The sequence below is a fragment of the Anomaloglossus baeobatrachus genome, chromosome 6 (genome assembly GCF_048569485.1).
Source record: "Anomaloglossus baeobatrachus isolate aAnoBae1 chromosome 6, aAnoBae1.hap1, whole genome shotgun sequence".
Classification (NCBI taxonomy): Eukaryota; Metazoa; Chordata; class Amphibia; order Anura; family Aromobatidae; genus Anomaloglossus; species Anomaloglossus baeobatrachus.
The window spans coordinates 72,237,307-72,261,057 of NC_134358.1; the positions used below are offsets into that span (position 1 = coordinate 72,237,307).

Genomic DNA, 23,751 nt, shown 5'->3' on the forward strand with positions numbered 1-23,751 from the left:
AAAACTGCTCAACAAACACGTGAAAACCAGGCGGTTCCGGATGGAATCGCTCCGCTCCGTCATCGCCTCAATGTCCCAAGGAGACTTCCTAGCATCAATCGACATCAAAGATGCTTATCTCCACGTACCGATTGCACCAGAGCATCAGTGCTTCCTGCGTTTCGCCATAGGGAACGAACACCTTCAGTTCGTGGCACTGCCTTTCGGCCTGGCGACAGCACCACGGTCTTCACCAAGGTCATGGCTACAGTGGTAGCAGTCCTACACTCTCAGGGACACTCGGTGATCCCTTACTTAGACGATCTGCTTGTCAAGGCACCCTCTCGAGTGGCATGCCAACACAGCCTGAACATTGCTCTGGAGACTCTCCAGAGATTCGGGTGGATCATCAATTTCCCAAAGTCAAATCTGACACCGGCCCAATCACTGACATATCTCGGCATGGAGTTTCATACTCTCTCAGCGATAGTGAAGCTTCCGCTGGACAAACAGCGTTCACTACAGACAGGGGTGCAATCTCTCCTTCAAGGCCAGTCACACCCCTTGAGGCGCCTCATGCACTTCCTAGGGAAGATGGTGGCAGCAATGGAGGCAGTTCCTTTTGCGCAGTTTCATCTGCGTCCACTTCAATGGGACATTCTCCGGAAGTGGGACAGGAAGTCGACGTCCCTCGACAGGAACGTCTCCCATTCTCAGGCAGCCAAAGCCTCCCTTCGGTGGTGGCTTCTTCCCACTTCATTGTCGAAGGGGAAATCCTTCCTACCCCCATCCTGGGCGGTGGTCACGACGGACGCGAGTCTGTCAGGATGGGGAGCGGTCTTTCTCCACCACAGAGCTCAGGGTACCTGGACTCAGCCAGAGTCCTCCCTGCAGATCAATGTTCTGGCGATAAGGGCAGTATATCTTGCCCTAAAGGCGTTCCAGCCGTGGCTGATGGGCAAACAGATCCGAATTCAGTCGGACAACTCCACAGCGGTGGCATACATCAACCACCAAGGCGGAACACGCAGTCGGCAAGCCTTCCAGGAGGTCCGGCGGATTCTGCTGTGGGTGGAAGCCACAGCATCCACCATATCCGCAGTTCACATCCCGGGCGTGGAAAACTGGGAAGCAGACTTTCTCAGTCGCCAGGGCATGGACGCAGGGGAATGGTCCCTTCACCCGGACGTGTTTCAAGAGATCTGTTGCCGCTGGGGGATGCCGGACGTCGACCTAATGGCGTCCCGGCACAACAACAAGGTCCCGGCATTCATGGCACGGTCTCAAGATCACAGAGCTCTGGCGGCAGACGCATTAGTTCAGGATTGGTCGCAGTTTCAACTGCCTTATGTGTTTCCTCCTCTGGCACTGTTGCCCAGAGTGTTACGCAAGATCAGGTCCGACTGCCGCCGCGCCATCCTCGTCGCTCCAGACTGGCCGAGGAGGTCGTGGTACCCGGATCTGTGGCATCTCACGGTGGGTCAACCGTGGGCACTACCAGACCGACCAGACTTGCTGTCTCAAGGGCCGTTTTTCCATCTGAATTCTGCGGCCCTCAACCTGACTGTGTGGCCATTGAGTCCTGGATCCTAGCGTCTTCAGGGTTGTCTCAAGAGGTCATTGCCACTATGAGACAGGCCAGGAAACCAACGTCCGCCAAGATCTACCACAGGACGTGGAGAATATTCTTATCCTGGTGCTCTGATCAGGGTTTTACTCCCTGGCCATTTGCCTTACCTACTTTTCTTTACTTCCTTCAATCCGGATTGGAAAAAGGTTTGTCGCTTGGCTCCCTTAAGGGACAAGTCTCAGCGCTCTCTGTGTTTTTTCAGAAGCGCCTAGCCAGACTTCCAAAGATACGCACGTTCCTGCAGGGGGTTTGTCACATAGTCCCTCCTTACAAGCGTCCGTTAGAGCCCTGGGATCTGAACAGGGTTCTGATGGCTCTTCAGAAACCACCCTTCGAGCCAATGAAGGATATTTCTCTTTCACGCCTTTCGCAGAAAGTGGTCTTCCTAGTAGCAGTCACATCACTTCGGAGAGTGTCTGAGCTAGCAGCGCTGTCATGCAAAGCTCCTTTCTTCAGCGCTCTATTGGGAGACCCAGACGATTGGGGTATAGCTACTGCCCTCCGGAGGCCACACAAAGCACTACACTAAAAAGTGCACGGCCCCTCCCCTTCTGGCTATACCCCCCCGTGATATCACGGGTTCTCCAGTTTTAGCTTTGTGTGCGAAGGAGGTCAGACATCCATGCATAGCTCCACAGATTTTAGTCAGCAGTAGCTGCTGACTATGTCGGATGGAAGAAAAGAGGGCCCATATAGGGCCCCCAGCATGCTCCCTTCTCACCCGTGGATGGTGTTGTAAGGTTGAGGTACTTATTGCTAGTACAGAGGCCGGAGCCCACATGCTGTTTTCCTTCCCCATCCCCATGAGGGGCTCTGGGTGAAGTGGGATCTTACCGGTCTCCAGGCACAGAGACCGAGCTCCATCCACAGACCCAAAAGAACCTGCTGGATATGGAGCTGAGTATCGTCAGGGACAGGGCCCTGCTACATCAAGGTACTCTGTGTCCCCATGCACATCGCGCCCACACACACCAGCATTGCTGGGAGTGTTAGTGCGCCGGGGACAACAGCGCGGAGCGCTGGTGCTATTATTCACTGCAGCTTTGCTGGGTGAATTTATGTATTGAAAACGGCCGCGCCGGCCGCTGCTGGTTGTTTTTTTTTACATTGCGGCGCGGCTGGGACTTGTGGTGCGCCGGGGGACTTCGGCGTCGGCCGTGCACATAGGACGGCCGCGCTTATTACTCGAGTCCCCGGCTTTGCGGCCTAGTTTTCGTTTCGTTCCCGCCCCAGCCCTGCCAGTCAGAGGAGGGGCGGGACGCTGTACAGAAGCTCAGCGCAGGGAGCTGGAGTCTGCTTTGCATTCTCCAGCCCCCTCTCACTGAACACAGTGAGACGCCGGGTTCCCGCTCTTGGCTGGGGCTCGCCCACGGCCCGCCCCTCTGCACAGGACGGGGAAGAGAAGCCGGCAGCCATTATGGTTTCCACTCTGGGAGAACGGAACCAGTCACAGGTTTTTGGGCGACCTCGCACCCGCTCTTGTGCGGGCGGTAAGCAGTACTGACACCACTAATGCTGAAGTGGGTTTTTGGACTGTGTGCTGATATGCTATGCACTGTACTGTACTGTCGCTATTCTGGGCAACAGCAGCAAATAAGCAATGCTGCTGAGGCACAAGCTTTCAATGCTTCTTCGTTTGCATGTGCTGCAGTGTTTACTGTCAGATTGGGCAACAGTAGCAGTAGAGCAATTTGTGCTAAGGCACAAGCTTTCAATGCTGCTTCGCTTGCATGTGCTGCACGGTTTATTGTTATGCTATACATTCACTGTATGTCGCTATTCTTGGCTAATGCGCCCAGATAAACAGACAAAGGCAGCAGTAGAGCAATGGTGCTACGGCACAAGTTTTCAATGCTGCTTGACTTGCATGGGCTGCAGTGTTTACTGTCATGCTTGTATGCTATACATTCACTGTATGTCGCTATCCTTGGCTAATGTTCCTGGATAAATAGACAACAGCAGCAGAAAGGCTAGGGTGCTAACGCGCAAGCTTTCAATGCTGCTTGGATTGCATGGGCTGCAGTGTTTACTGTCATGCCCGTATGCTATACATTCACTGTATGTCGCTATCCTTGTCTCATGCTCCTAGATAAAATGTGCCAAGCCACAAGTTTTCAATGCTGCGTGTACTACATGTACTGAAGTGTTTATTTGTACTTCATGCTTGTATGACTATTCACTGTACGGTCGCTATCCTCGGCTAGGCTCTTAGATAGCTAGACAACAACAGCAGAAAAAGACAAGTTGCCAATGCACGGGCTTTCTATGCTGCCTGTACTGCATGTCATACGGTCCCAGGACCCCCAGTGCGTGCTATTGCTCAACCGGGGTCTCTGCTATATGTGGCCAAAGGAACCGCCTGTGATCTCTGTCCAGAGACAGGGACGAAGTTGCAGTTTTTTTCCGCTGATATATTGTCTGTGACTATGACTGACATCTTACAGACTTTGCACCCCAAGCAGACCGTGCGCAATATGGTTGCAATGACCCTGGCCGCCCTGATTTGGAGCATCTCCAGGCGCCAGAGTGATTCCAGGCATCCCAGAGAGCAGGCATCCGACACGGTCGACAGTCCCAGATGGCCTAAGCGGGCTCGCTGGGATTAGCCCTCGACTCCATCACTGGTCAAGGTCCCAGCTGGAGTACTCTCTGTACGATGAGGCAGACGTAGCTGTTCAGGACTCTGATCCTGAGACCGCTCTCAATCCGGATACACCGGATGGTGACGCTATAGTGAATAATCTTATTGCGTCCATCAACGAAAGGTTGGGTATTTCTCCCTCAACTCCTCCAGTGGAGGGGTCAGCTTCACAGCAAGAGAAATCTCTATTTCAGTATCTCAAGCGTATATTGAGTACTTGTTTAGCACTCTGACTCCAGAGAAGCAGTCCAGAAACGACACGCTTATCACGATAAGCGTTTCTCCGACCGTATTAATGAGACACGTGTCGCTCCCCCCTGACGTGGTCAAGCGCTAGACCCAGTATCCAATGTGGATCCCCCAATCTCCATGCTTGCAGCTAGATCTATAGTTGTAGTGGTGGATAGGACTTCACTTCAAAATGCCATTGACAGGCAGATTGGCCTCTGGTTGCAATCTGTCTATGAAGCTATCGGCAAGTCGGTTGCTCCGGCAGTCGCAGCCGTGAAGGCACTCCAAGCTATTTCAGCTAGTATTGCGCAGGGGGTCGCGGTCACAGGTACTCTCGGTCCCAGCAGCGTCTTTAACGCGTAATGTCGGCATGGCGAATCATGCTGTTATTGCTGTCCGAGACTCTACGAGCCGGACGTCAGTGGCCTCCGCCAACTCCGTGTTTTTACGCAGAGGCTAGTAGTTGAGAGATTGGAACAGAGGCTGCTTCCAACGAAGTGCTTAACCAGGTTGCCTTTATCTAGTGATAGTCTGTTGGTAAGGGTTGAATGAAATCATTCAACTATCCAAGACGACTCAAAAAGCCCAGAAGGGCATAGATTCCTAGCGGGCTCAATCACGCCCGGGGAAGGCAGCCGGAGGAACCGCTACCAAAGCGTTTTCCTCATAATTTTCAGCCCGCTCACTCCGCAACCGCGGGGGGGCAGACTCCCCCGCTTTAGCGGCATTTACCTACCGCAGGTCAAGGGCCTGTGAGTGAGAGTCAGTTTGTTTTCAAACTACCGCACCGACCGAGCCGAGGCTCTTCTGCAGGCGGAAAGAGCGGTAATCCCTGTTCCTCTTCAGGAACCAGATACGCATTTTGCTCCGACCTGGTCGCGGTGCCAAAATAGGACGGCTCCTTCCGTCCCGTTCTGGAATTTATACTGCTTAACAAGCACGTGAAAACCAGGCGGTTCCGGATGGCGTCACTCCGCTCCGTCATTGCCTCTCTGTCTCAAGGAGTTTTCCTAGCATCAATAGACATCAGGATGCTTATCTACACGTGCCGATTGCTCCGAGGCACCGGCGTTGGCTACGATTCGTTATTAAAGACGAGAATATTTCGTTTCGTAGCCATACCCTTTGGCTGGCGACAGCCCCACGGGTGTTCACTAAGTTCGTGGCAGCAGAGGGAGCAGTCCCGCGCTCTCACGGTCACTCTGTGATCCTTTACTTGGGCAATCTACTGGTCAAGGCACTCTCCTTTAGAAGCATGCCAACACAACCTGAACATGGCGCTGGACCCTTCCCAGAGTTTCGGGTGGGTCTTCAACTTTTCAAGGTTGAACCCAATCGCTGGCATCTCCTGGAGAGTTTTCACACTCTCTCAGCGATAGTGAAGCTTCCGCTGGACAAACAGCGTTCACTGCAGACGAGGGGGCAGTCTCTCCTTCAAGGAGGCGCCTCATCCAGAGGCGAGTTTTTTCACGCAGTTTCATCTGCGTCCGCTTCAATAGCACATTCTTCGCTTATGGGAGGGAAGTCGATGTCCCTACACAGGAACGTGCCACTTTTCCAGACGGTCAAAGACCGTCTTCAGAGGAGTCCACTCTTCAACTCAGTGGTCTGGAGCTCTGGGCAGTGTATCTTGCACTGCAAGCCTTCCTGCAGTGGCTGGAATGCAAATAGATCCGAATTCAGTCGGCCTATCCACAGCGGTGGCATACACCAACCACCAAGGCGGACTACGCAGTCGACAAGCCTCCCAAGAGGTCCGGCGGATTCTGCTATGGGTAGAAGACAGAGCATACACCATATCAGCTGTTCACATCCCGGGCGTACAACACTAGGAAGCAGACTTCCTCAGTCGCCAGGGCGTGGACGCAGGGGAATGGGCTCTGCACCCGTTTGTTTTCAAGAAATCTGTAGCCGCAGGATGAAGACGGACGTCGACGTCATGGCTTCTCTGCAACAACAAGGTCCCGATTTTCATGACGCGGTCTTACGATCAAAGAGCTCTGGCGACAGGCGCCTTGGCTCAGGATTGGTCACAGTTCCAGCTACCGATTGCTGCCACACCATCCTCGTCGCCCCAGATGGCCGGGGAGGTCGTGGTACCGAGATCTGTGGCATCTCACCGTCGGTCGACCGTGAGCACGACGTCATTGCCACCATGAGACGGGCTAGCCAGCCGCGGTCTGCCAAGATCTACCACAACTCGTGGAAGATATTCTTATCTTAGTGTTCTGCTCAGGGAGTGTCTCCCTGGCCATCGGCATTGCCTACTTTGCCTTCCCTCCTGCAATCTGGTTGGGAAAGAGGTTGGTCGCTCGGCTCCCTTTAAGGGCAAGTCTCGGCACTATCCGTGTTCTTTTCAGAAGCGTCTAGCACGTCTTCCTAAGGTGCGCACGTTACTACAGGGGGTTTGTCATATTGTGCCCCCGTACAAGCGGCCGTTAGATCCATGGGATCTGAACAGGGTACTAGTTGCTCTCCAGAAGCCGCCTTTCGAGCCTCTGAGGGAAGTTTCCCTTTCGCGCCTGTCACAGAAAGTGGCCTTTCTGGTTGCGATCACGTCGCTTCGGCGAGTGTCTGAGCTGGCGGCTCTGTCATTCAAGGCTCCCTTCCTAGTATTCCACCAGGACAAGGTGGTGCTGCGCCCTATTCAGGAGTTTCTCCCTAAGGTTGTATCCGCGTTTCTTCTTAATCAGGATATATCCTTACCTTCCTTTTTGTTCTCATCCGGTTCTCCGGTATGAAAAGGATTTACAGTTGTTAGTTCTGGTGAGAGCACTCAGAATCTACATTTCCCGCACGGCGCCCATGCGCCGCTCTGAGGCATTTTTTGCCCTTGTCGCTGGTACGCGCAAGGGGTTGCAGGTTTCTAAAGCCACCATGGCTCGATGGATCAAAGAACCAATTCTTGAAGACTACCGTTCTGCGGGGCTTCCGGTTCCTTCAGGGCTGAAGGCCCATTCTACCAGAGCCGTAGGTGCGTCCTGGGCATTACGACACCAGGCTACGGCTCAACAGGTGTACCAGGCAGCTACCTGGTCGACCCTGCACATTTTTCACCAAACATTATCAGGTGCATACCTATGCTTCGGCGGACGCCAGCCTAGGTAGAAGAGCCCTGCAGGCGGCAGTGGCTTCCCCATAGGGGAGGGCTGTCTTGCAGCTCTAACATGAGGTATTTCTTTACCCACCCAGGGACAGCTTTTGGACGTCCCAATCGTCTGGGTCTCCCAATAGAGCGCTGAAGAAGGGAATTTTGTTACTTACCGTAAATTCCTTTTCTTCTAGCTCTTATTGGGAGACCCAGCACCCGCCCTGTTGTCCTTCGGGATTTTTTTGTTGTTTGCGGGTACACATGTTGTTCATGTTGAACGTTTTTTTCAGTTCTCCGATGTTACTCGGAGTTAATTTGTTTAAACCAGTTATTGGCTTTCCTCCTTCTTGCTTTGGCACTAAAACTGGAGAACCCGTGATATCACGGGGGGGTATAGCCAGAAGGGGAGGGGCCGTGCACTTTTTAGTGTAGTGCTTTGTGTGGCCTCCGGAGGGCAGTAGCTATACCCCAATCGTCTGGGTCTCCCAATAAGAGCTAGAAGAAAAGGAATTTACGGTAAGTAACAAAATTCCCTTCTTCCTGGTGTTTCACCAGGACAAGGTGGTTCTGCGGCCCGTTCCGGAATTTCTCCCTAAGGTGGTATCACCCTTTCATCTCAATCAGGATATCTCCTTACCTTCTCTTTGTCCTCCTCCAGTTCACCAATGTGAAAAGGATATGCACTTGTTGGATCTGGTGAGAGCACTCAGATTCTACATTTCTCGTACGGCGCCCCTGCGCCGCTCGGATGCACTCTTTGTCCTTGTCGCTGGCCAGCGTAAGGGGTCACAGGCTTCCAAATCAACCCTGGCTCGGTGGATCAAGGAACCAATTCTCGAAGCCTACCGTTCTTCTGGGCTTCCGGTTCCATCAGGGCTGAAGGCCCATTCTACCAGAGCCGTGGGTGCGTCCTGGGCTTTGCGGCACCAGGCTACGGCTCAGCAGGTGTGTCAGGCGGCTACCTGGTCGAGCCTGCACACTTTCACGAAACACTATCAGGTGCATGCCTATGCTTCGGCAGATGCCAGCCTAGGTAGGCGAGTCCTTCAGGCGGCGGTTGCCCACCTGTAGGAAGGGGCCGTTTTACGGCTCTATTACGAGGTATTATTTTACCCACCCAGGGACTGCTTTTGGACGTCCCAATTGTCTGGGTCTCCCAATGGAGCGACAAAGAAGGGAATTTTGTTTACCGTAAATTCCTTTTCTTCTAGCTCCAATTGGGAGACCCAGCACCCGCCCCTGTTCCCTTCGGGCTGTTGTTCTTTGTGTACACATGTTGTTCATGTTGAATGGTTTTCAGTTTTCCGAACTTCCTTCGGATTGAAATTACTTTAGACCAATTTATAAGTTTCCTCCTTCCTGCTTTTGCACCAAAACTGAGGAGCCCGTGATGCACGGGGGGTGTATAGGCAGAAGGGGAGGGGCTTTACACTTTTAAGTGTAATACTTTGTGTGGCCTCCGGAGGCAGAAGCTATACACCCCAATTGTCTGGGTCTCCCAATTGGAGCTAGAAGAAAAGGAATTTACGGTAAGTAAACAAAATTCCCTTCTTCTCCCCCAACTCCACCTATAGAGGAGTAGGCCTCACAGCAGGAGAAGCACCAGTTTACGTTTCCCAAACGTACGCGGAGGGTTTTCTTCGATCACTCGAACTTCAGAGATGCTGTCCAGAAGCACAGGGCTGTCACGGACAAACGCTTTACTAATCACCTTAATGACACACGTTACCCCTTCCCCTCTGACGTAGTTAAGGGTTGGGCTCAGTGTCCCAAGGTGGATCCTCCAGTCTCTAGACTGGCGGCTACATCCGTAGTAGCAGTGGCTGACGGTTCAACGCTCGAGGATGCCACTGACAGGCAGATAGAGCTCCTAATGAATCCATCTATGAAGCCATAGACGCGTCCTTTGCCCCAGCTTTTGCAGCAATGGGGCACTCCAGGCTATCTCAGCTTGTCTGTCTGAGATTCATGCGGTCACCCGTATCTCTGCTCCGCAAGTAGCGTCTTTGACTTCTCAGGTGTCGGTATTTTCATCCTACGCCATGAAGGCTATCCTGGACTCGGCTAGCCGTACAGCGGTAGCATCCGCCAGTTCGGTGGCAGTCCGCAAGGCCATGTGGCTACGCGAATGGAAGGCAGACTCTACTTCCAAGAAGTTCTTGACCGGTTTGCCTTTTTCTGGCGACCGATGGTTTGGCGAACAATTAGAGGAAATTATTAAGCAATCCAAGGGAACGGACTCGTCCTTACCCCAGCCCAAACCAAAGAGACCTCAGCAACAAAAAATTCAAGCGAGGTTTCGGTCCTTTCGGCCCTCAGCCAGATCCCAAGGAGACTTCCTAGCATCAATCGACATCAGGGATGCCTATCTCTATGTGCCGATCGCTCCAGAGCATCAACGCTCCTGCGTTTCGCCATTGAGAACGAGCACCTTCAGTTTGTGGCACTGCCTTTCGGCCTGGCGACAGCCCCACGGGTCTTCACCAAGGTCATGGCATCCGTGGTGGCAGTCCTACATTCTCAGGGCCACTCGGTGATCCCGTACTTAGACGATCTCCTAGTCAAAGCACCCTCCCGGGTGGCATGTCAACACAGTCTGACCGTGGCTCTGGAGACTCTCCAGAGGTTCGGGTGGATCATCAATTTCCCAAAGTCAAAATTGACTCTGAACCAATCACTGACTTACCTCGGGATGGAGTTTCTTACTCTCTCACCGATAGTCAAGCTACCGCTGGACAAACAGCGTTCGCTGCTAACAGGGGTGCAATCTCTCCTTCGGGCCCAGTCACACCCCTTGAGGCGCCTCGTGCACTTCCTAGGGAAGATGGTGCAGCAATGGAGGCAGTTCCCTTTGCGCAGTTTCATCTGCGTCCACTCCAAGGGGACATTCTCCGCAAATGGGACAAGAGGTCGACATCCTTAGACAGGAACGTCTTTCTTCTCTGGCGGCCAAGACCTCTCTTCAGTGTTGGCTTCTTCCCACTTCTCTGTCGAAGGGAAAATCTTCCTGCCCCCATCCTGGGCTGTGGTCACGACGGACGCGAGTCTGTCAGGGTGGGGAGCGTTTTTTTTCCACCACAAGGCTCAGGGAACCTGGACTCCGACAGAGTCCTCCCTTCAGATCAATGTTCTGGAGATAAGGGCAGTGTATCTAGCCCTAAAAGCGTTCTACCGGTGGCTGGAGGGCAGGCAGATTCGCATACAGTCGGACAACGCCATCGCGTACATCAACCACCAGGGCGGCACTCGCAGTCGTCAAGCCTTCCAAGAGGTTCGGCGGATTCTGCTGTGGGCGGAGGCCAATGCCTCCACCATCTCCGCGGTTCACATCCCGGGCGTAGAAAACTGGAAAGCAGACTTTCTCAGTCGCCAGGGCATGGACGCGGGGGAATGGTCTCTTCACCCGGACGGGTTTCAAGAGATCTGTTACCGCTGGGGAACGCCGGACGTCGATCTCAGGGCGTCTCGGCACAACAACAAGGTCCCGACATTCAGGGCACGGTCTCAAGATCACAGAACTCTGGCGGCGGACGCCTTAGTGTACGATTGGTCGCAGTTTCGACTGCCTTATGTATTCCCTCTTCTGGCAATGCTGCCCAGAGTGTTGCACAAGATCAGGTCCGACTGCCGTCGCGCCATCCTCGTCGCTCCAGACTGGCCGAGGAGGTCGTGGTACCCGGAACTGTGGCACCTCACGGTGGGTCAACCTGGGCGCCCCCAGACCGACCGGACTTGCTGTCTCAAGGGCCATTTTTCCATCTGAATTCTGCGGCCCTCAACTTGACTGTGTGGCCATTGAGTCCTGGCTCCTAGCGTACTCAGGGTTATCTCAAGAGGTCATTGCCACTATGAGACAGGCCAGAAAACCAACGTCAGTCAAGATCTATCACAGGGCTTGGAAGATCTTCTTAGCCTGGTGCTCTGATAGGGGGTTTACCCCTTGGCCGTTTGCCTTACCCACGTTTCTTTCCTTCCTTGAATCCGGAATGGACAGTGGTTGGTCTCTCGGCTCCCTCAAGGGACAAGTATCGGGGCTTTCCGTGTTTTTTCCAAAAGCGTCTAGCCAGGCTTCCGCAGGTCCGCACGTTCCTGCAGGGAGTTTGCCACATAGTCCCACCTTACAAGTGGCCGCTGGAACCCTGGGATCTCAACAGGGTTCTACGGGCTCTTCTGAAACCACCCTTGGAGCCGCTGCGAGATGTCTCTCTATCACGTCTTTCGCAGAAGGCGGCATTTCTAGTGGCAGTTACATCACTCCGAAGAGTGGCAGAGCTTGCAGCGCTGTCATGCAAAGCCCCCTTCCTGGTATTTCACCAGGATAAGGTGGTTCTGCGTCAGGTCCCGGACTTCTCCCCAAGGTGGTGTCCCCCTTTTCTTCTCAATCAGGATATCTCCTACCTTCTTTTTGCCCTCATCCAATTCACCAATGTGAATGGCCAGCGCAAGGAGTCGCAGGTTTCCAAGTCAACCTTGGCTCGGTGGATCAAGGAACCGATCTTTGAAGCCTACAGTTCTTCTGGGCTTCCGATTCCTTCAGGGCTGAAAGCCCATTCTACCAGAGCCGTGGGTGCGTCCTGGGCATTGCGGCACCGGGCGACGGCTCAGCAGGTGTGTCAGGCAGCTACCTAGTCTAGTCTGCACACTATCACAAAACACTATCAGGTGCATACCTATGCTTCGGCGGATGCCAGTCTAGGTAGGCGAGTCCTTCAGGCGGCTGTTGCCCACCTGTAAGAGGGGGCCGTGGTCGGCTCTTTTTATCAGGGGTATTCTTTTACCCACCCAGGGACTGCTTTTGGACGTCCCAATTGTCTGGGTCTCCCAATGGAGCGACAAAGAAGGGAATTTTGTTTACTTACCGTAAATTCCTTTTCTTCTAGCTCCAATTGGGAGACCCAGCACCCGCCCCTGTTCCCTTCGGGCTGTTGTTCTTTTGTGTACACATGTTGTTCATGTTGAATTGTTCTTTTGGTTCATGGTTTTCAGTTCTCCGAACATCCTTCGGATTGAATTTACCTTAGACCAATTTATAAGTTTCCTCCTTCCTTCTTTTGCACCAAAACTGAGGAGCCCGTGATGCACGGGGGGGTGTATAGGCAGAGGGGAGGGGTTACACTTTTTAAAGTGTAATACTTTGTGTGGCCTCCGGAGGCAGAAGCTATACACCCCAATTGTCTGGGTCTCCCAATTGGAGCTAGAAGAAAAGGAATTTCTTTGTCGCTCCATTGGGAGACCCAGACAATTGGGTGTATAGCTTCTGCCTCCGGAGGCCACACAAAGTATTACACTTTAAAAAGTGTAACCCCTCCCCTCTGCTATACACCCTCCCGTGCATCACGGGCTCATCAGTTTTTATGCTTTGTGTTGAAGGAGGCACACATGCACGCAAGCTCCACAATTTAGTCAGCAGCAGCTGCTGACTATATCGGATGGAAGAAAAGAGGGCCCATAACAGGGCCCCCGGCATGCTCCCTTCTCACCCCACTCTGGTCGGCGGTGCTGTTAAGGTTGAGGTACCCATTGTGGGTACAAAGGCTGGAGCCACATGCTGTTTTCCTTCCCCATCCCTTAGGGGCTCTGGGTGAAGTGGGATCCTAACCGGTCACCATTCACTGGGACCGTGCTCCCTCCGCAGCCCCTGGGGGAATCTGCTGGACAGGAGACCGGGTATCGTCAGGGACAGGCCCTGCTCCTCTGAGGTACTCTGTGTCCCCTTGGGGACGGCGCATAGAGCGCCTGTCTAATGGACGCTGCAGCAGCTGCTGGTTGTGTTTGTGTGCCGGGACTACCGCGCTGACCGCGCTTGTTTGCCGGCCGCGCTTATAACTTTAGTCCCCGGCTTTTGCGGCCTAGTACCGCATATTCCCGCCCCCGGGCCTGCCAGTCAGGGGTAAGGGCGGGACGCTGCACTGGACGTCAGCGCTGAGGGCTGGAGCATACTTAGTATCCTCCTCCCCCCTCACTGAGCACCGTGGGGCACCAGATTCCCGCACTTTCTAAGGCACGCCCACGGCTCCCTCCTCCTCTCAGAACGCTGGCAGCCATTCCTATCAGCACTTCTGACGCTGGAGAACTTCAGAGACGAGCTCCATCAGCTCTGGGAGGCCCGGGCAGGGAATCTGGTGGTCTCACAAACGCTGAGGGCGGTCGGTAAGCCGCACCTGTTACTAGGTGCTTGCCCCCCTGGTTGCCGAAGTGTATATTTATATGCTTATATTGTATACATTTACTCTGTACGGTCGGTATGATGCCGACAGGGCGGGAGCACACTTCGCTGTCCTCCGCCCCCCTCACTGATCACTATGGGCCACCAGGTTCCCGCACTTTTGCGGTTCCGCCCACGGCTCTCTCCTCCCCTCGGAACGCCAGCAGCCATTGTTATAATTCTGCCGGTGGAGGATCTCAGAATCTGCTCCACTGCTCTGGGAGAGGGGGATCCTAACCGGTCGCCATGCACTGGGACCGGGCTCCATCCGCAGCCCCTGGGGGATTCTGACGGACAGGAGACTGGACATAATCAGGGACAGAGCCCTGCATCATAAGGTACTCTGTGTCCCCTGAGGGACGGTGCATGCAGCATCTGTGTTACAAATGCCGCAGCGGTTGCTGAGTGGTTTGTGAGACTGGGACTACCGCGCCGACCGCGCCATGTTTGTCGGCCGCGTTTTTAAATTTAGTCCCCGGCTCTTGCGGCCTAGTACCATATACCCGTTCTCGGGCCTGCCAGTCAGGGGTAACGACGGGACGGCCGACTGGACGTCGGCAGGGAGGGCTGGAGCATACGTTGGTATCCTCCTTCCCCCTCACTGAGCACTGTGGGGCACCAGTTTTCAGGTGCTGACCCCCCTTGGTGCCGCAGTGTATATATATATATGTTTATTTATATGGTATATGATCTCACTGTTCGGCAGCATTATTTGCTTTTGGCTGTATACCCTCACTGATTGCTCTGCGGACGACATGCTGTTGTCTGCTCTTAAAGAATAAGGGTGCCAAGGCACTGGCTTATTTTACAACCTGTACCTCTTGTGCGGCTATATTACAGGCAGGGTCCACATACCCTCATTGTGTACAATGCTTGGCCCCGAGGGCACTCACTCAGCCGGAGCCTCCGGCACTGGTGGGACCCTCGGCCAGGTGGTACCGCCGGTTTCCACTGCACAGATGACAGGGACAGAGTTTGCATGTTGGAATCAGCAAATCTCTGAGTAGCTTTCACATTCCAGGATTCAGTCTATGGACAGAGGGTCTGCTAAGATACTGGAAGCCTTGCAGTCCAGACCGATAACACAGGGCCAGGGAGCTGTGAGTTCATCGCTCCCGGGTCCCTCTGGGTCGGTACAACAAGGGGCTCCTGGGGTAACACCCAGATCCCATGGTGAAGTGGCAGATGCCATCTCTCACGAATGCCACTGACAGGCAAATAAAGCTTATGATGAAATCCATCTATGAAGCCATAGTCTCATCTTTTGCTCCAGCCTTCGCAGCCGTGAGGGCACTCCAAGCTATCTCAGCTTCTCTGGCTGAGATTATTGCGGTTGCACATACCTCTGCCCCGCAGGTTGTGTCCTTCACTTCTCAGGCGTAGGTTTTTTCGTTCTACGCCATGAACGCCGTTCCTGGACTCTGCGAGCCGTACAGCGGTAGGATCCACCAATTCGGTGGCAGTCTGCAGGGCCATGTGGCTACGTGAATGGAAGGCAGGCTCTGCTTCCAAGAAGTTCTTAACCGGTTTGCCATTTTCTGGCGACCGTTTGTTTGGCGAGCGAAGTTCCTAGACAGTCCAAGGGAAAGGTATCGTCCTTGCCCCAGTCCAAAGGTTTCGGTCATTTCGGTCCTCAGCAAAGTTCCGTTCCTCCACGTCCAACAGGTCAGAGGAGGGCTAGAGGAACTCTTCTGCATGGCGGTCTAAGTCACAAGGCGGCTTCCACATGACTTCGGCCTCACCAAGACCGCGTCCTCGGTCGGTGGCAGGCTCTCCCGCCTTTGCGACGCCTGGTGGCCACATGTCCAAGACCGATGGGTGAGAGACATTCTGTCTCACGGTCACAGGATAGAGCTCTGCTCTCGTCCTCCGACTCTTTCTTCAAAACATCTCCGCCCCCCGAGCGAGCCGATGCACTTTTTCAGGCGGTGAACACTCTGAAGCCTCGATGTCACAAGGAGACTTCCTAGCATCAATTGACATCAAGGATGCTTATCTCCATGTGCCGATCGCACCCGAGCTTCAACGCTTTCTGCGTTTCGCCTTCGGGGGCGAACACTTCAGTTCGTGGCACTGCCATTCGGCCTGGCGACAGCCCCACGGGTCTTCACCAAGGTCATGGCAGCAGTGGTGGCGGTCCTACACTCTCAGGGCCACTCGGTGATCACTTACCTAGACGATCTTCTAGTCAAGACACCCTCCTGGGTGGCATGTCAACACAACCTGACCATTGCTCTGGAGACTCTCCAGGGGTTCGGGTGGATCATCAAATTTCCAAGGTCAAAACTGACACCGACCCATTCACTGACTTGCCTCGGGATGGAGTTTCATACTCTCTCAGCGATAGTGAAGCTTCCGCTGCATAGTCAGCGTTCACTACAGACAGGGGTGCAATCTCTCCTTCGGGCCCAATCACCCCTTGAGGCGCCTAATGCATTTCCTAAGGATGATGGTGGCAGCAAGGGAGGCAGTTCCCTTGCGCAGTTTCGTCTGCGTCCGATTCTATCGGACACCGCAAATGGGACAGGAGGTCGACGTCCCTAGACAAGAACGTCTCTTTCCCTTGCAGCAAAACCTCTCTTTAGTGTTGTCTTCTTTCCACTTCCTGGGCGAAGGAAAAATCCTTCCGGCCCCCAGCTGAGGCTGTGGTCACGACGGACGCGTGTCTGTCAGGGTGGGGAGCGGTCTTCCTCCACCACTCGGCTCAGGGAACCTGGACTCCGACAGAGTCCTCCCTTCAGATCAATGTTCTGGAGATAAGAGCAGTGGATCTAGCCCTAAAGGTGTTCCAGCGGTGGCTGGAGGGCAGGCAGATCCGAATTCAGTCTGACAACGCCACGGCGGTTGCGTACATCAACCACCAGGGCGGCACACGCGCAGTCGTCAAGCCTTCCGAGCAGTTCGGCGGATTCGGCTGTGGGCGGAAGCCACAGCCTCCACCATGTCCGCAGTTCACATCCCGGGCGTAGAAAACTGGGAAGCAGATTTTCTCAGTCGCCAGGGCATGGACGCAGGGGAATGGTCTCTTCACCCGGACGTGTTCTAGAGATCTGTTGCCGTTGGGGAACGCCGGACGTCGATCTAATGGCGTCTCGGCACAACAACAAAGTCCCGGCATTCTTGGCTCGGTCCAAGGATCACAGAGCTCTGGCGGCAGACGCGCTAGTTCACGACTGGTCGCAGTTTCGACTGCCTTATGTTTTTCCTCCTCTGGCAATACTGCCCAGAGTGTTACGCAAGATCAGGTCAGACTGTCGCCGCGCCATCCTCGTCGCTCCAGACTGGCTGAGGTGATCGTGGTACCCGGATCTGTGGCACCTCACGGTGGGTCAACCGTGGGCACTCCCAGACCGACCAGACTTGCTGCCTCAAGGGCCATATTTCCTTCGGAATTCTGCGGCTCTAAACCTGACTGGCCATTGAGTCCTGGCTCCTAGCGTCATCAGGGATATCTCCAGAGGTCATTGCCACCATGAGACAGGCCAGGAAACCAACGTCCGCCAAGATCTATCACAGGACTTGGAGGATCTTCTTATCCTGGTGCTCTGATTACGGTTTTACTCCCTGGCCGTTTGCCTTGCCCACTTTGCTTTCTTTCCTTCAATCCGGAATGGACAAGGGCTTGTCTCTCGGCTCTCTCAAGGGACAAGTATCGGCGCTTTCCGGTCTATCTCGCCTTTCGCAAAGGGTGGCCTTCCTAGTGGCAGTCACATCACTCAGAAGAGTGTCTCAGCTAGCAGCGCTGTCATGCAAAGCCCCATTCCTGGTGTTTCACCAGGATAGGGTGGTTCTACGTCCGGTCCCGGACTTTCTCCCCTAAGGTATCCCCGTTTCATCTCAATCAGGATATCGTCTTACCCTCTTTGGGTCCGCATCCAGTTCACCAATGTGAAAAGGATTTGCATTTATTAGATCTGGTGAGAGCACTCCGGCTCTACATTTCTCGCACGGCGCCCCTGCGCCGGTCTGATGCGCTCTTGTCCTTATCGCGGGCCGGAGTAAGGGATTTCAGGTTTTCAAGTCAACCTTGGCTCGGTGGATCAAGGAACCGATTCTTGAAGCCTACCGTTCTTTTAGGCTTCCGATTCCTGCAGGGCTGAAGGCCCATTCTACCAGAGCCGTCGGTGTCCTGGGCATTGCGACACCAGGCTACGGCTCGGCAGGTGTGTCAGGCGGCTACCTGGTCGAGTCTGCACACTCTCACGAAACACTATCAGGTGCATGCCGATGATTCGGCAGATGCCAGCCTAGGTAGGCGAGTCCTTCAGGCGGCAGTTGCCCACCTGTAAGAGGGGGCCGTTTTTCGGCTCTTTTTATCGAGGTATTCTTTTACCCACCCAGGGATTGCTTTTGGACATCCCAATTGTCTGGGTCTCCCAATGGAGCGACAAAGAAGGGAATTTTGTTTACTTACCGTAAATTCCTTTTCTTCTAGCTCCTATTGGGAGACCCAGCACCCGCCCCTGTTCCCTTCGGGCTGTTGTTCTTTTGTGTACACATGTTGTTCATGTTGAATTGTTCTTTTGGTTCATGGTTTCAGTTCTCCGAACATCCTTCGGATCGAATTTACCTTAGACCAATTTATAAGTTTCCTCCTTCCTGCTTTGGCACCAAAACTGATGAGCCCGTGATGCACGGGAGGGTGTATAGCAGAGGGGAGGGGTTACACTTTTTAAAGTGTAATACTTTGTGTGGCCTCCGGAGGCAGAAGCTATACACCCAATTGTCTGGGTCTCCCAATAGGAGCTAGAAGAAAAGGAATTTACGGTAAGTAAACAAAATTCCCTTCTTACGGTAAGTAAACAAAATTCCCTTCTTTCCAGGTGTCCCAAACAATCGAAAAGGGATTCATCTGAGAAAATTACTTTCCCCCAGTCCTCAGCAGTCCACTCCCTGTACCTTTTGCAGAATATCAGTCGGTCCCTGATGTATTTCTGGAGAGAAGTGGCTTCTTTACTGCCCTCCTTGAAACCAGGGCTTGCTCAAAGAGTCTCTGCCTCACAGTGCATGCAGAAGCACTCACACCAGCCTGCTGCCATTGCTGAGCTAGCTCGGCACTGCTGGTAGTCCGATCCCGCAGCTGAAACAGTTTTAAGATACGGTCCTGGCGTTTGCTGGTCCTTCTTGGGCGCCCTGGAGCCTTTTTGGCAACAATGGAAGCTCTCTCCTTGAAGTTCTTGATGATGTGATAGATTGTTGACTGAGGTGCAATCTTTGTAGCTGCGATACTCTTCCCTGTTAGGCTATTTTTGTGCAGAGCAATGATGGCTGCATGTGTTTCTTTAGAGATAACCATGGTTAACTGAAGAGAAACAATACCAAGCACCAGCCTCCTTTTAAAGTGTCCAATAGTGTAATTCTTACTTAATCATGACTGATCGCCAGCCCTGTCCTCATCAACACCCACACCTGTGTTAATGGAACAATCACTAAAACAATGTTAGCTGCTCCTTTTAAGGCAGGAATGCAATGATGTTGAAATGTGTTTTGGGGGTTAAAGTTAATTTTCTTAGCCATTATTGACTTTGCAAGTAATTGCTGTTAACCTGATCACTCTTTATGACATTCTGGAGTATATGCAAATTGCCATTAGAAAAACTTAAGCAGTAGACTTTGTAAAAATTAATATTTGTAGCATTCGCAAAACTTTTGGCCATGACTGTAGTCCTGTAATCGTGATGTACTGATCAGTGATTTTATTAAAACTACACTAAGCAGCCCAGTAAGTGACATATAACTGGAATCAGGATCTCTGCCCCTATGTCATGCTGCTCTCAGATTAGGTGGCAAAAACCTGGTGACAGATTCCCTTTAATTGCTTGTTTTTGTGACTTTTCACCTTTTGGTAAATTTTTATCTCTGCAGAACTATGTAGAAGAGAAGCTTATTCCCACCTGGAACTGGATGGTCAGCATTATGGACTCTACTGAAGCGCAGCTTCGCTATGGGTCCGCATTGTCCTCCGCTGGAGACCCTGGTCACCCGAACCATCCTCTCCATGCATCCCAGAACCCCACCCGGAGGGAGAGGATGACCGCTCGTGAAGAAGCTAGCTTAAGGACGTTAGAGGGTAGAAGGTAATGTGGATTTCAGTTCCAAAGTTTTGCATGTTGAGACATTTCTTTGACTAAAATCGTAGCTAGGCTTTCCTCCTCACCTGATCAGGAGACCTTCATTCTGCTGACAGGTGGGGACCTACATCAGACATCTATGGCACATTACCAGGCTATGCCATAAATCTCTAAACTAGATCTGCCCCTTCCATATTTGACTGGTCTTTTAATGTCTCAGTATTCTGTTCTGTATTTCTAGAAGGGCCACTCTACTGAGCGCTCGCCAGGGGATGTCTGCTCGGGGAGACTTTCTAAATTACGCGCTATCGCTGATGCGCTCCCACAATGATGAGCACTCGGATGTTCTCCCTGTGCTGGACGTCTGCTCCTTGAAACACGTGGCGTATGTTTTTCAAGCCCTTATTTACTGGATTAAAGCCATGAACCAGCAGACCACATTGGACACCCCACAACTGGAGCGAAAAAGGTACACGAGGTTTACTTCTCTACCCGGTGACTACAGACGGTCACCGCTCACTAAAGATTCCTGGGAAGAAGAAAAGGTGCATGAATAATGATGATCTTATTTTACCACTAACCTTACATTCCCCCCCTTTTCTAGGACAAGAGAACTGTTGGAACTTGGTCTTGATAATGAAGACTCTGAGCATGAAAATGATGATGACACCAACCAGAGTTAGTATAAATGAATCATTAGACTTATGTCTGTCGAACCTTTTTACTAAAAGTAGTTTCATCAGACCTGCTACTAAAGATGCTCTTAAATGTTTGGTCCCTTCATGATTCACAGAACGCCTGTTATTTCTTTTGAACAATCGTCCAGACTGGAATGTCCCTTTTTTAAAGCGCACCAATCACCAGGATTTTTCTATAGTGCGAGTATAGCATTGGCTTTAGGGTATATGCGAAAATCCTGATGATTGGTTCCCTTTAATGACAATGAGCCTTGCAAGGTCCCAGCATGTGGAACATCTCCCCCATGGTTGTGCAAAAGGAATTTACAAGAGGTGTTCACTGTAAACAAGCCAATAAAAAGCCAAACCGTACACCTGATTTAACCCTTTCCAAACCGCCCACTGTTTAACAGCAGGTGGTGCTAAACCTGAATCTGCAGCAGTGTCTTTTGAGATCCCTGCATTAACATTTCTGCTCTTGCAGTCCAGCATGAATGATTTGGGTCTCTGCCAGACAGTTGAGGGACCCTGGGGAGGAGATAAAGCAGTTTATCACCAATTGTCTTTTTCCATTTACATAGAGCTCAGTGATCCTTATGTGGTGAACAAAAGGATCCGCAATATATGAATCTGTATGGTGTAGCAGAGGTGGTGAGCCTTAAGGTGGTGTCACACATAGTGACGGTGACAATGACGTCGCTGCGAAGTCACCATTTTCTGTGACGTAGCAGCGATGTCCCGTCGCTGTCGCTGTGTGTGACATCCAGCAACGACCTGGCCCCTGCTGTGAGGTCGCCGGTCGTTGCTAAATGTCCTGCTTCATTTTTTTTTGGACGTTGCTCTCCCGCTGTGAAGCACACATCGCTGTGTGTGACAGCGAAAGAGCAACGAACTGAAGCGAGCAGGGAGCCGGCGTCTGGCAGCCTGCGGTAAGCTGTAACCACGGTAAACATCAGGTAACCAAGAAGCTCTTTCCTTGGTTACCCGATATTTACCTTAGTTACCAGCGTCCGCCGCTCTCACGCTGCCAGTGCCGGCTCCCTGTTCCCTGCACACGTAGCTGGAGTACACATCGGGTAATTAACCCGATGTGTACTTTGGCTAGGAGTGCAGGGAACAGGGAGCCGGCACTGGCAGCGTGAGAGCGGCGGACGCTGGTAACTAAGGTAAATATCGGGTAACAAAGAAGTGCTTTCCTTGGTTACCTGATATTTAACCTTAGTTACGCTTCCACGCGTCGCTGGGGGCTGGTCACTGGTGAGATCTGCCTGTTTGACAGCTCACCAGCGACCATGTAACAACGCAGCAGCGATCCTGATGAGGTCAGATCGCTGGTCGTGATCGCTGCTGCGTCGCTGTGTGACACCTTTAGCAGATCCAGGTCAGCTCTCAGTAAATTATGCCATAGCGAAGGGTTAAAAATAAAAAGAAATAGAGCTAGAGTATTAAAGTACCACTTTCACATTCTCCCCACATACACAAAAAAATGCATTGCAGAAAAAAAAATCAAAAGTATTGAAAAAAATTATTTATTTTCTTTAACAAGTCTTCCCTCCCCACTCTCCCCCCTCACAAACTCATTTCTAAAAGGTGAAAAAATAAAAAATAGTAAATAGAATGCTTGGTCATTGAGGGCAGATGTTCTGTTCATTCAGCTTTTATTTTCAGAGAGGTTGTGCTTTTTAGGAAATGTAATATCAGTAGCAGGAATGCGGTGCGATTGCTGGACGGGTTCACTACCTGTTGAATCTGTTCCATTAGAGTAAAATTGTCGGTGTTTGTTTGCTCTCAATAACGTTTCTATGATTTTAGGTTCTACTTTGAATGACAAGGATGATGACACATTGCCCGCAGAAACGGGCCAGAACCATCCATTTTTCCGTCGCTCAGATTCCATGACGTTCCTTGGTTGCATTCCACCAAATCCTTTTGAGGTTCCTCTTGCAGAAGCTATTCCCCTAGCCGACCAGCCGCATCTCCTACAGGTAAGACAGGGCTTTATCAAATTCTAGAAAAACTTAACCTACACAATCACTGAGGGACATCATCATAGTACTTGATGTTCAGTCTTTAGATCGGTTCACTATATTCTGGTACAAAAGTATGTTGCAGGCAATACAAAAATAATCAGTAGACCGTGACAAGTGAAGATGTCGCCGCCTCTGCATTAGTTTGTGATGTTGGGTCTTGCTGCAATAGTTCATACTGCGCTTTTGTCTACTTTGATGCATCATGCACATACATCATGTCACTTACATTTTACAATGGATTTATAAACACCTAATCGTGAATATCCCAGGATTAATAACTGTTTCCATTTGTAGCCGAATGCTCGGAAAGAAGACCTGTTTGGCCGTCCAAGTCAGGGTCTATATTCATCTTCAGCTAATAGTGGAAAATGCCTAATAGAAGTGACAGTAGACAGAAACTGCCTGGAGGTGAGCGAGAAAAGGCTGCTCTTGGGTCATGCATTCTGTCTACTATGTACTGTATCTCCTTCATATATCCTGATCATCTCACTGTTTGCAGGGGAAAATTTAATCTCCAAAATCAGTGGTTCTTCCCATATTGTAGACCGATAATGGGGTTTTACTAACATATTGCTGGCATATATTAAATAAATTACTGCTTTTGTTAAAAAAAACATCATTGGCTCTTCAGAGCAGAAGATGCAGTGAATATGGATAAAGATCATCTGCTGTCAGAAATTATCGCATGATTTTCCACCTTACTACCCTAAGTAGTTGTAGGTTTTAGTGTGATTTTCCTTTAGAGAAATGGCCCTATATATTAACCTTCATGGTATCTCATGATTTCTGCAGGTTTTGCCAACTAAAATGTCCTATGCTGCTAACCTGAAAAATGTAATGAGTATGCAAAACCGGCAGAAGGATACGATTGAAGAAAATGTACCGGCAGAGGAAATGGAAACCACAAAGCCTGGACCCTCTGCGCACGACCTGGCCGCCCAGTTAAAGAGCAGCCTATTGGCAGAAATTGGACTGACTGAGAGCGAGGGTCCTCCTTTAACATCATTCAGGTAGTCTTCAATTGCCATGGCATGCCCGTCTTTTTCTCTTCCCTCTCGACCTGCCTTTTTCCCCTCACCTTTCCTCTCGACCCGCCTTTTTCCCCTCGCCTTTCCTCTCGACCCGCCTTTTTTCCCTTGGCTTTTCTCTCGACCTGCCTTTTTTCCCTTGGCTTTCCTCTCAACCTGCCTTTTTCC

The 23,751-nt window shown here is 51.8% G+C and overlaps 1 protein-coding gene across 1 annotated transcript in view; it reads left to right on the forward strand.

Annotated features, from left to right (window-relative positions):
* The window catches only part of UBR5 (ubiquitin protein ligase E3 component n-recognin 5), a 392,825-nt gene that overhangs the window by 257,233 nt on the left and 111,841 nt on the right, over window positions 1–23,751 (forward strand). The window contains exons 40-45 of the mRNA XM_075353032.1: window positions 19,643–19,854; window positions 20,090–20,317; window positions 20,453–20,526; window positions 22,338–22,510; window positions 22,850–22,963; window positions 23,348–23,565. Coding sequence (XP_075209147.1) covers window positions 19,643–19,854; window positions 20,090–20,317; window positions 20,453–20,526; window positions 22,338–22,510; window positions 22,850–22,963; window positions 23,348–23,565 — 1,019 coding nt within the window. The remainder of the gene's footprint in view (window positions 1–19,642; window positions 19,855–20,089; window positions 20,318–20,452; window positions 20,527–22,337; window positions 22,511–22,849; window positions 22,964–23,347; window positions 23,566–23,751) is intronic.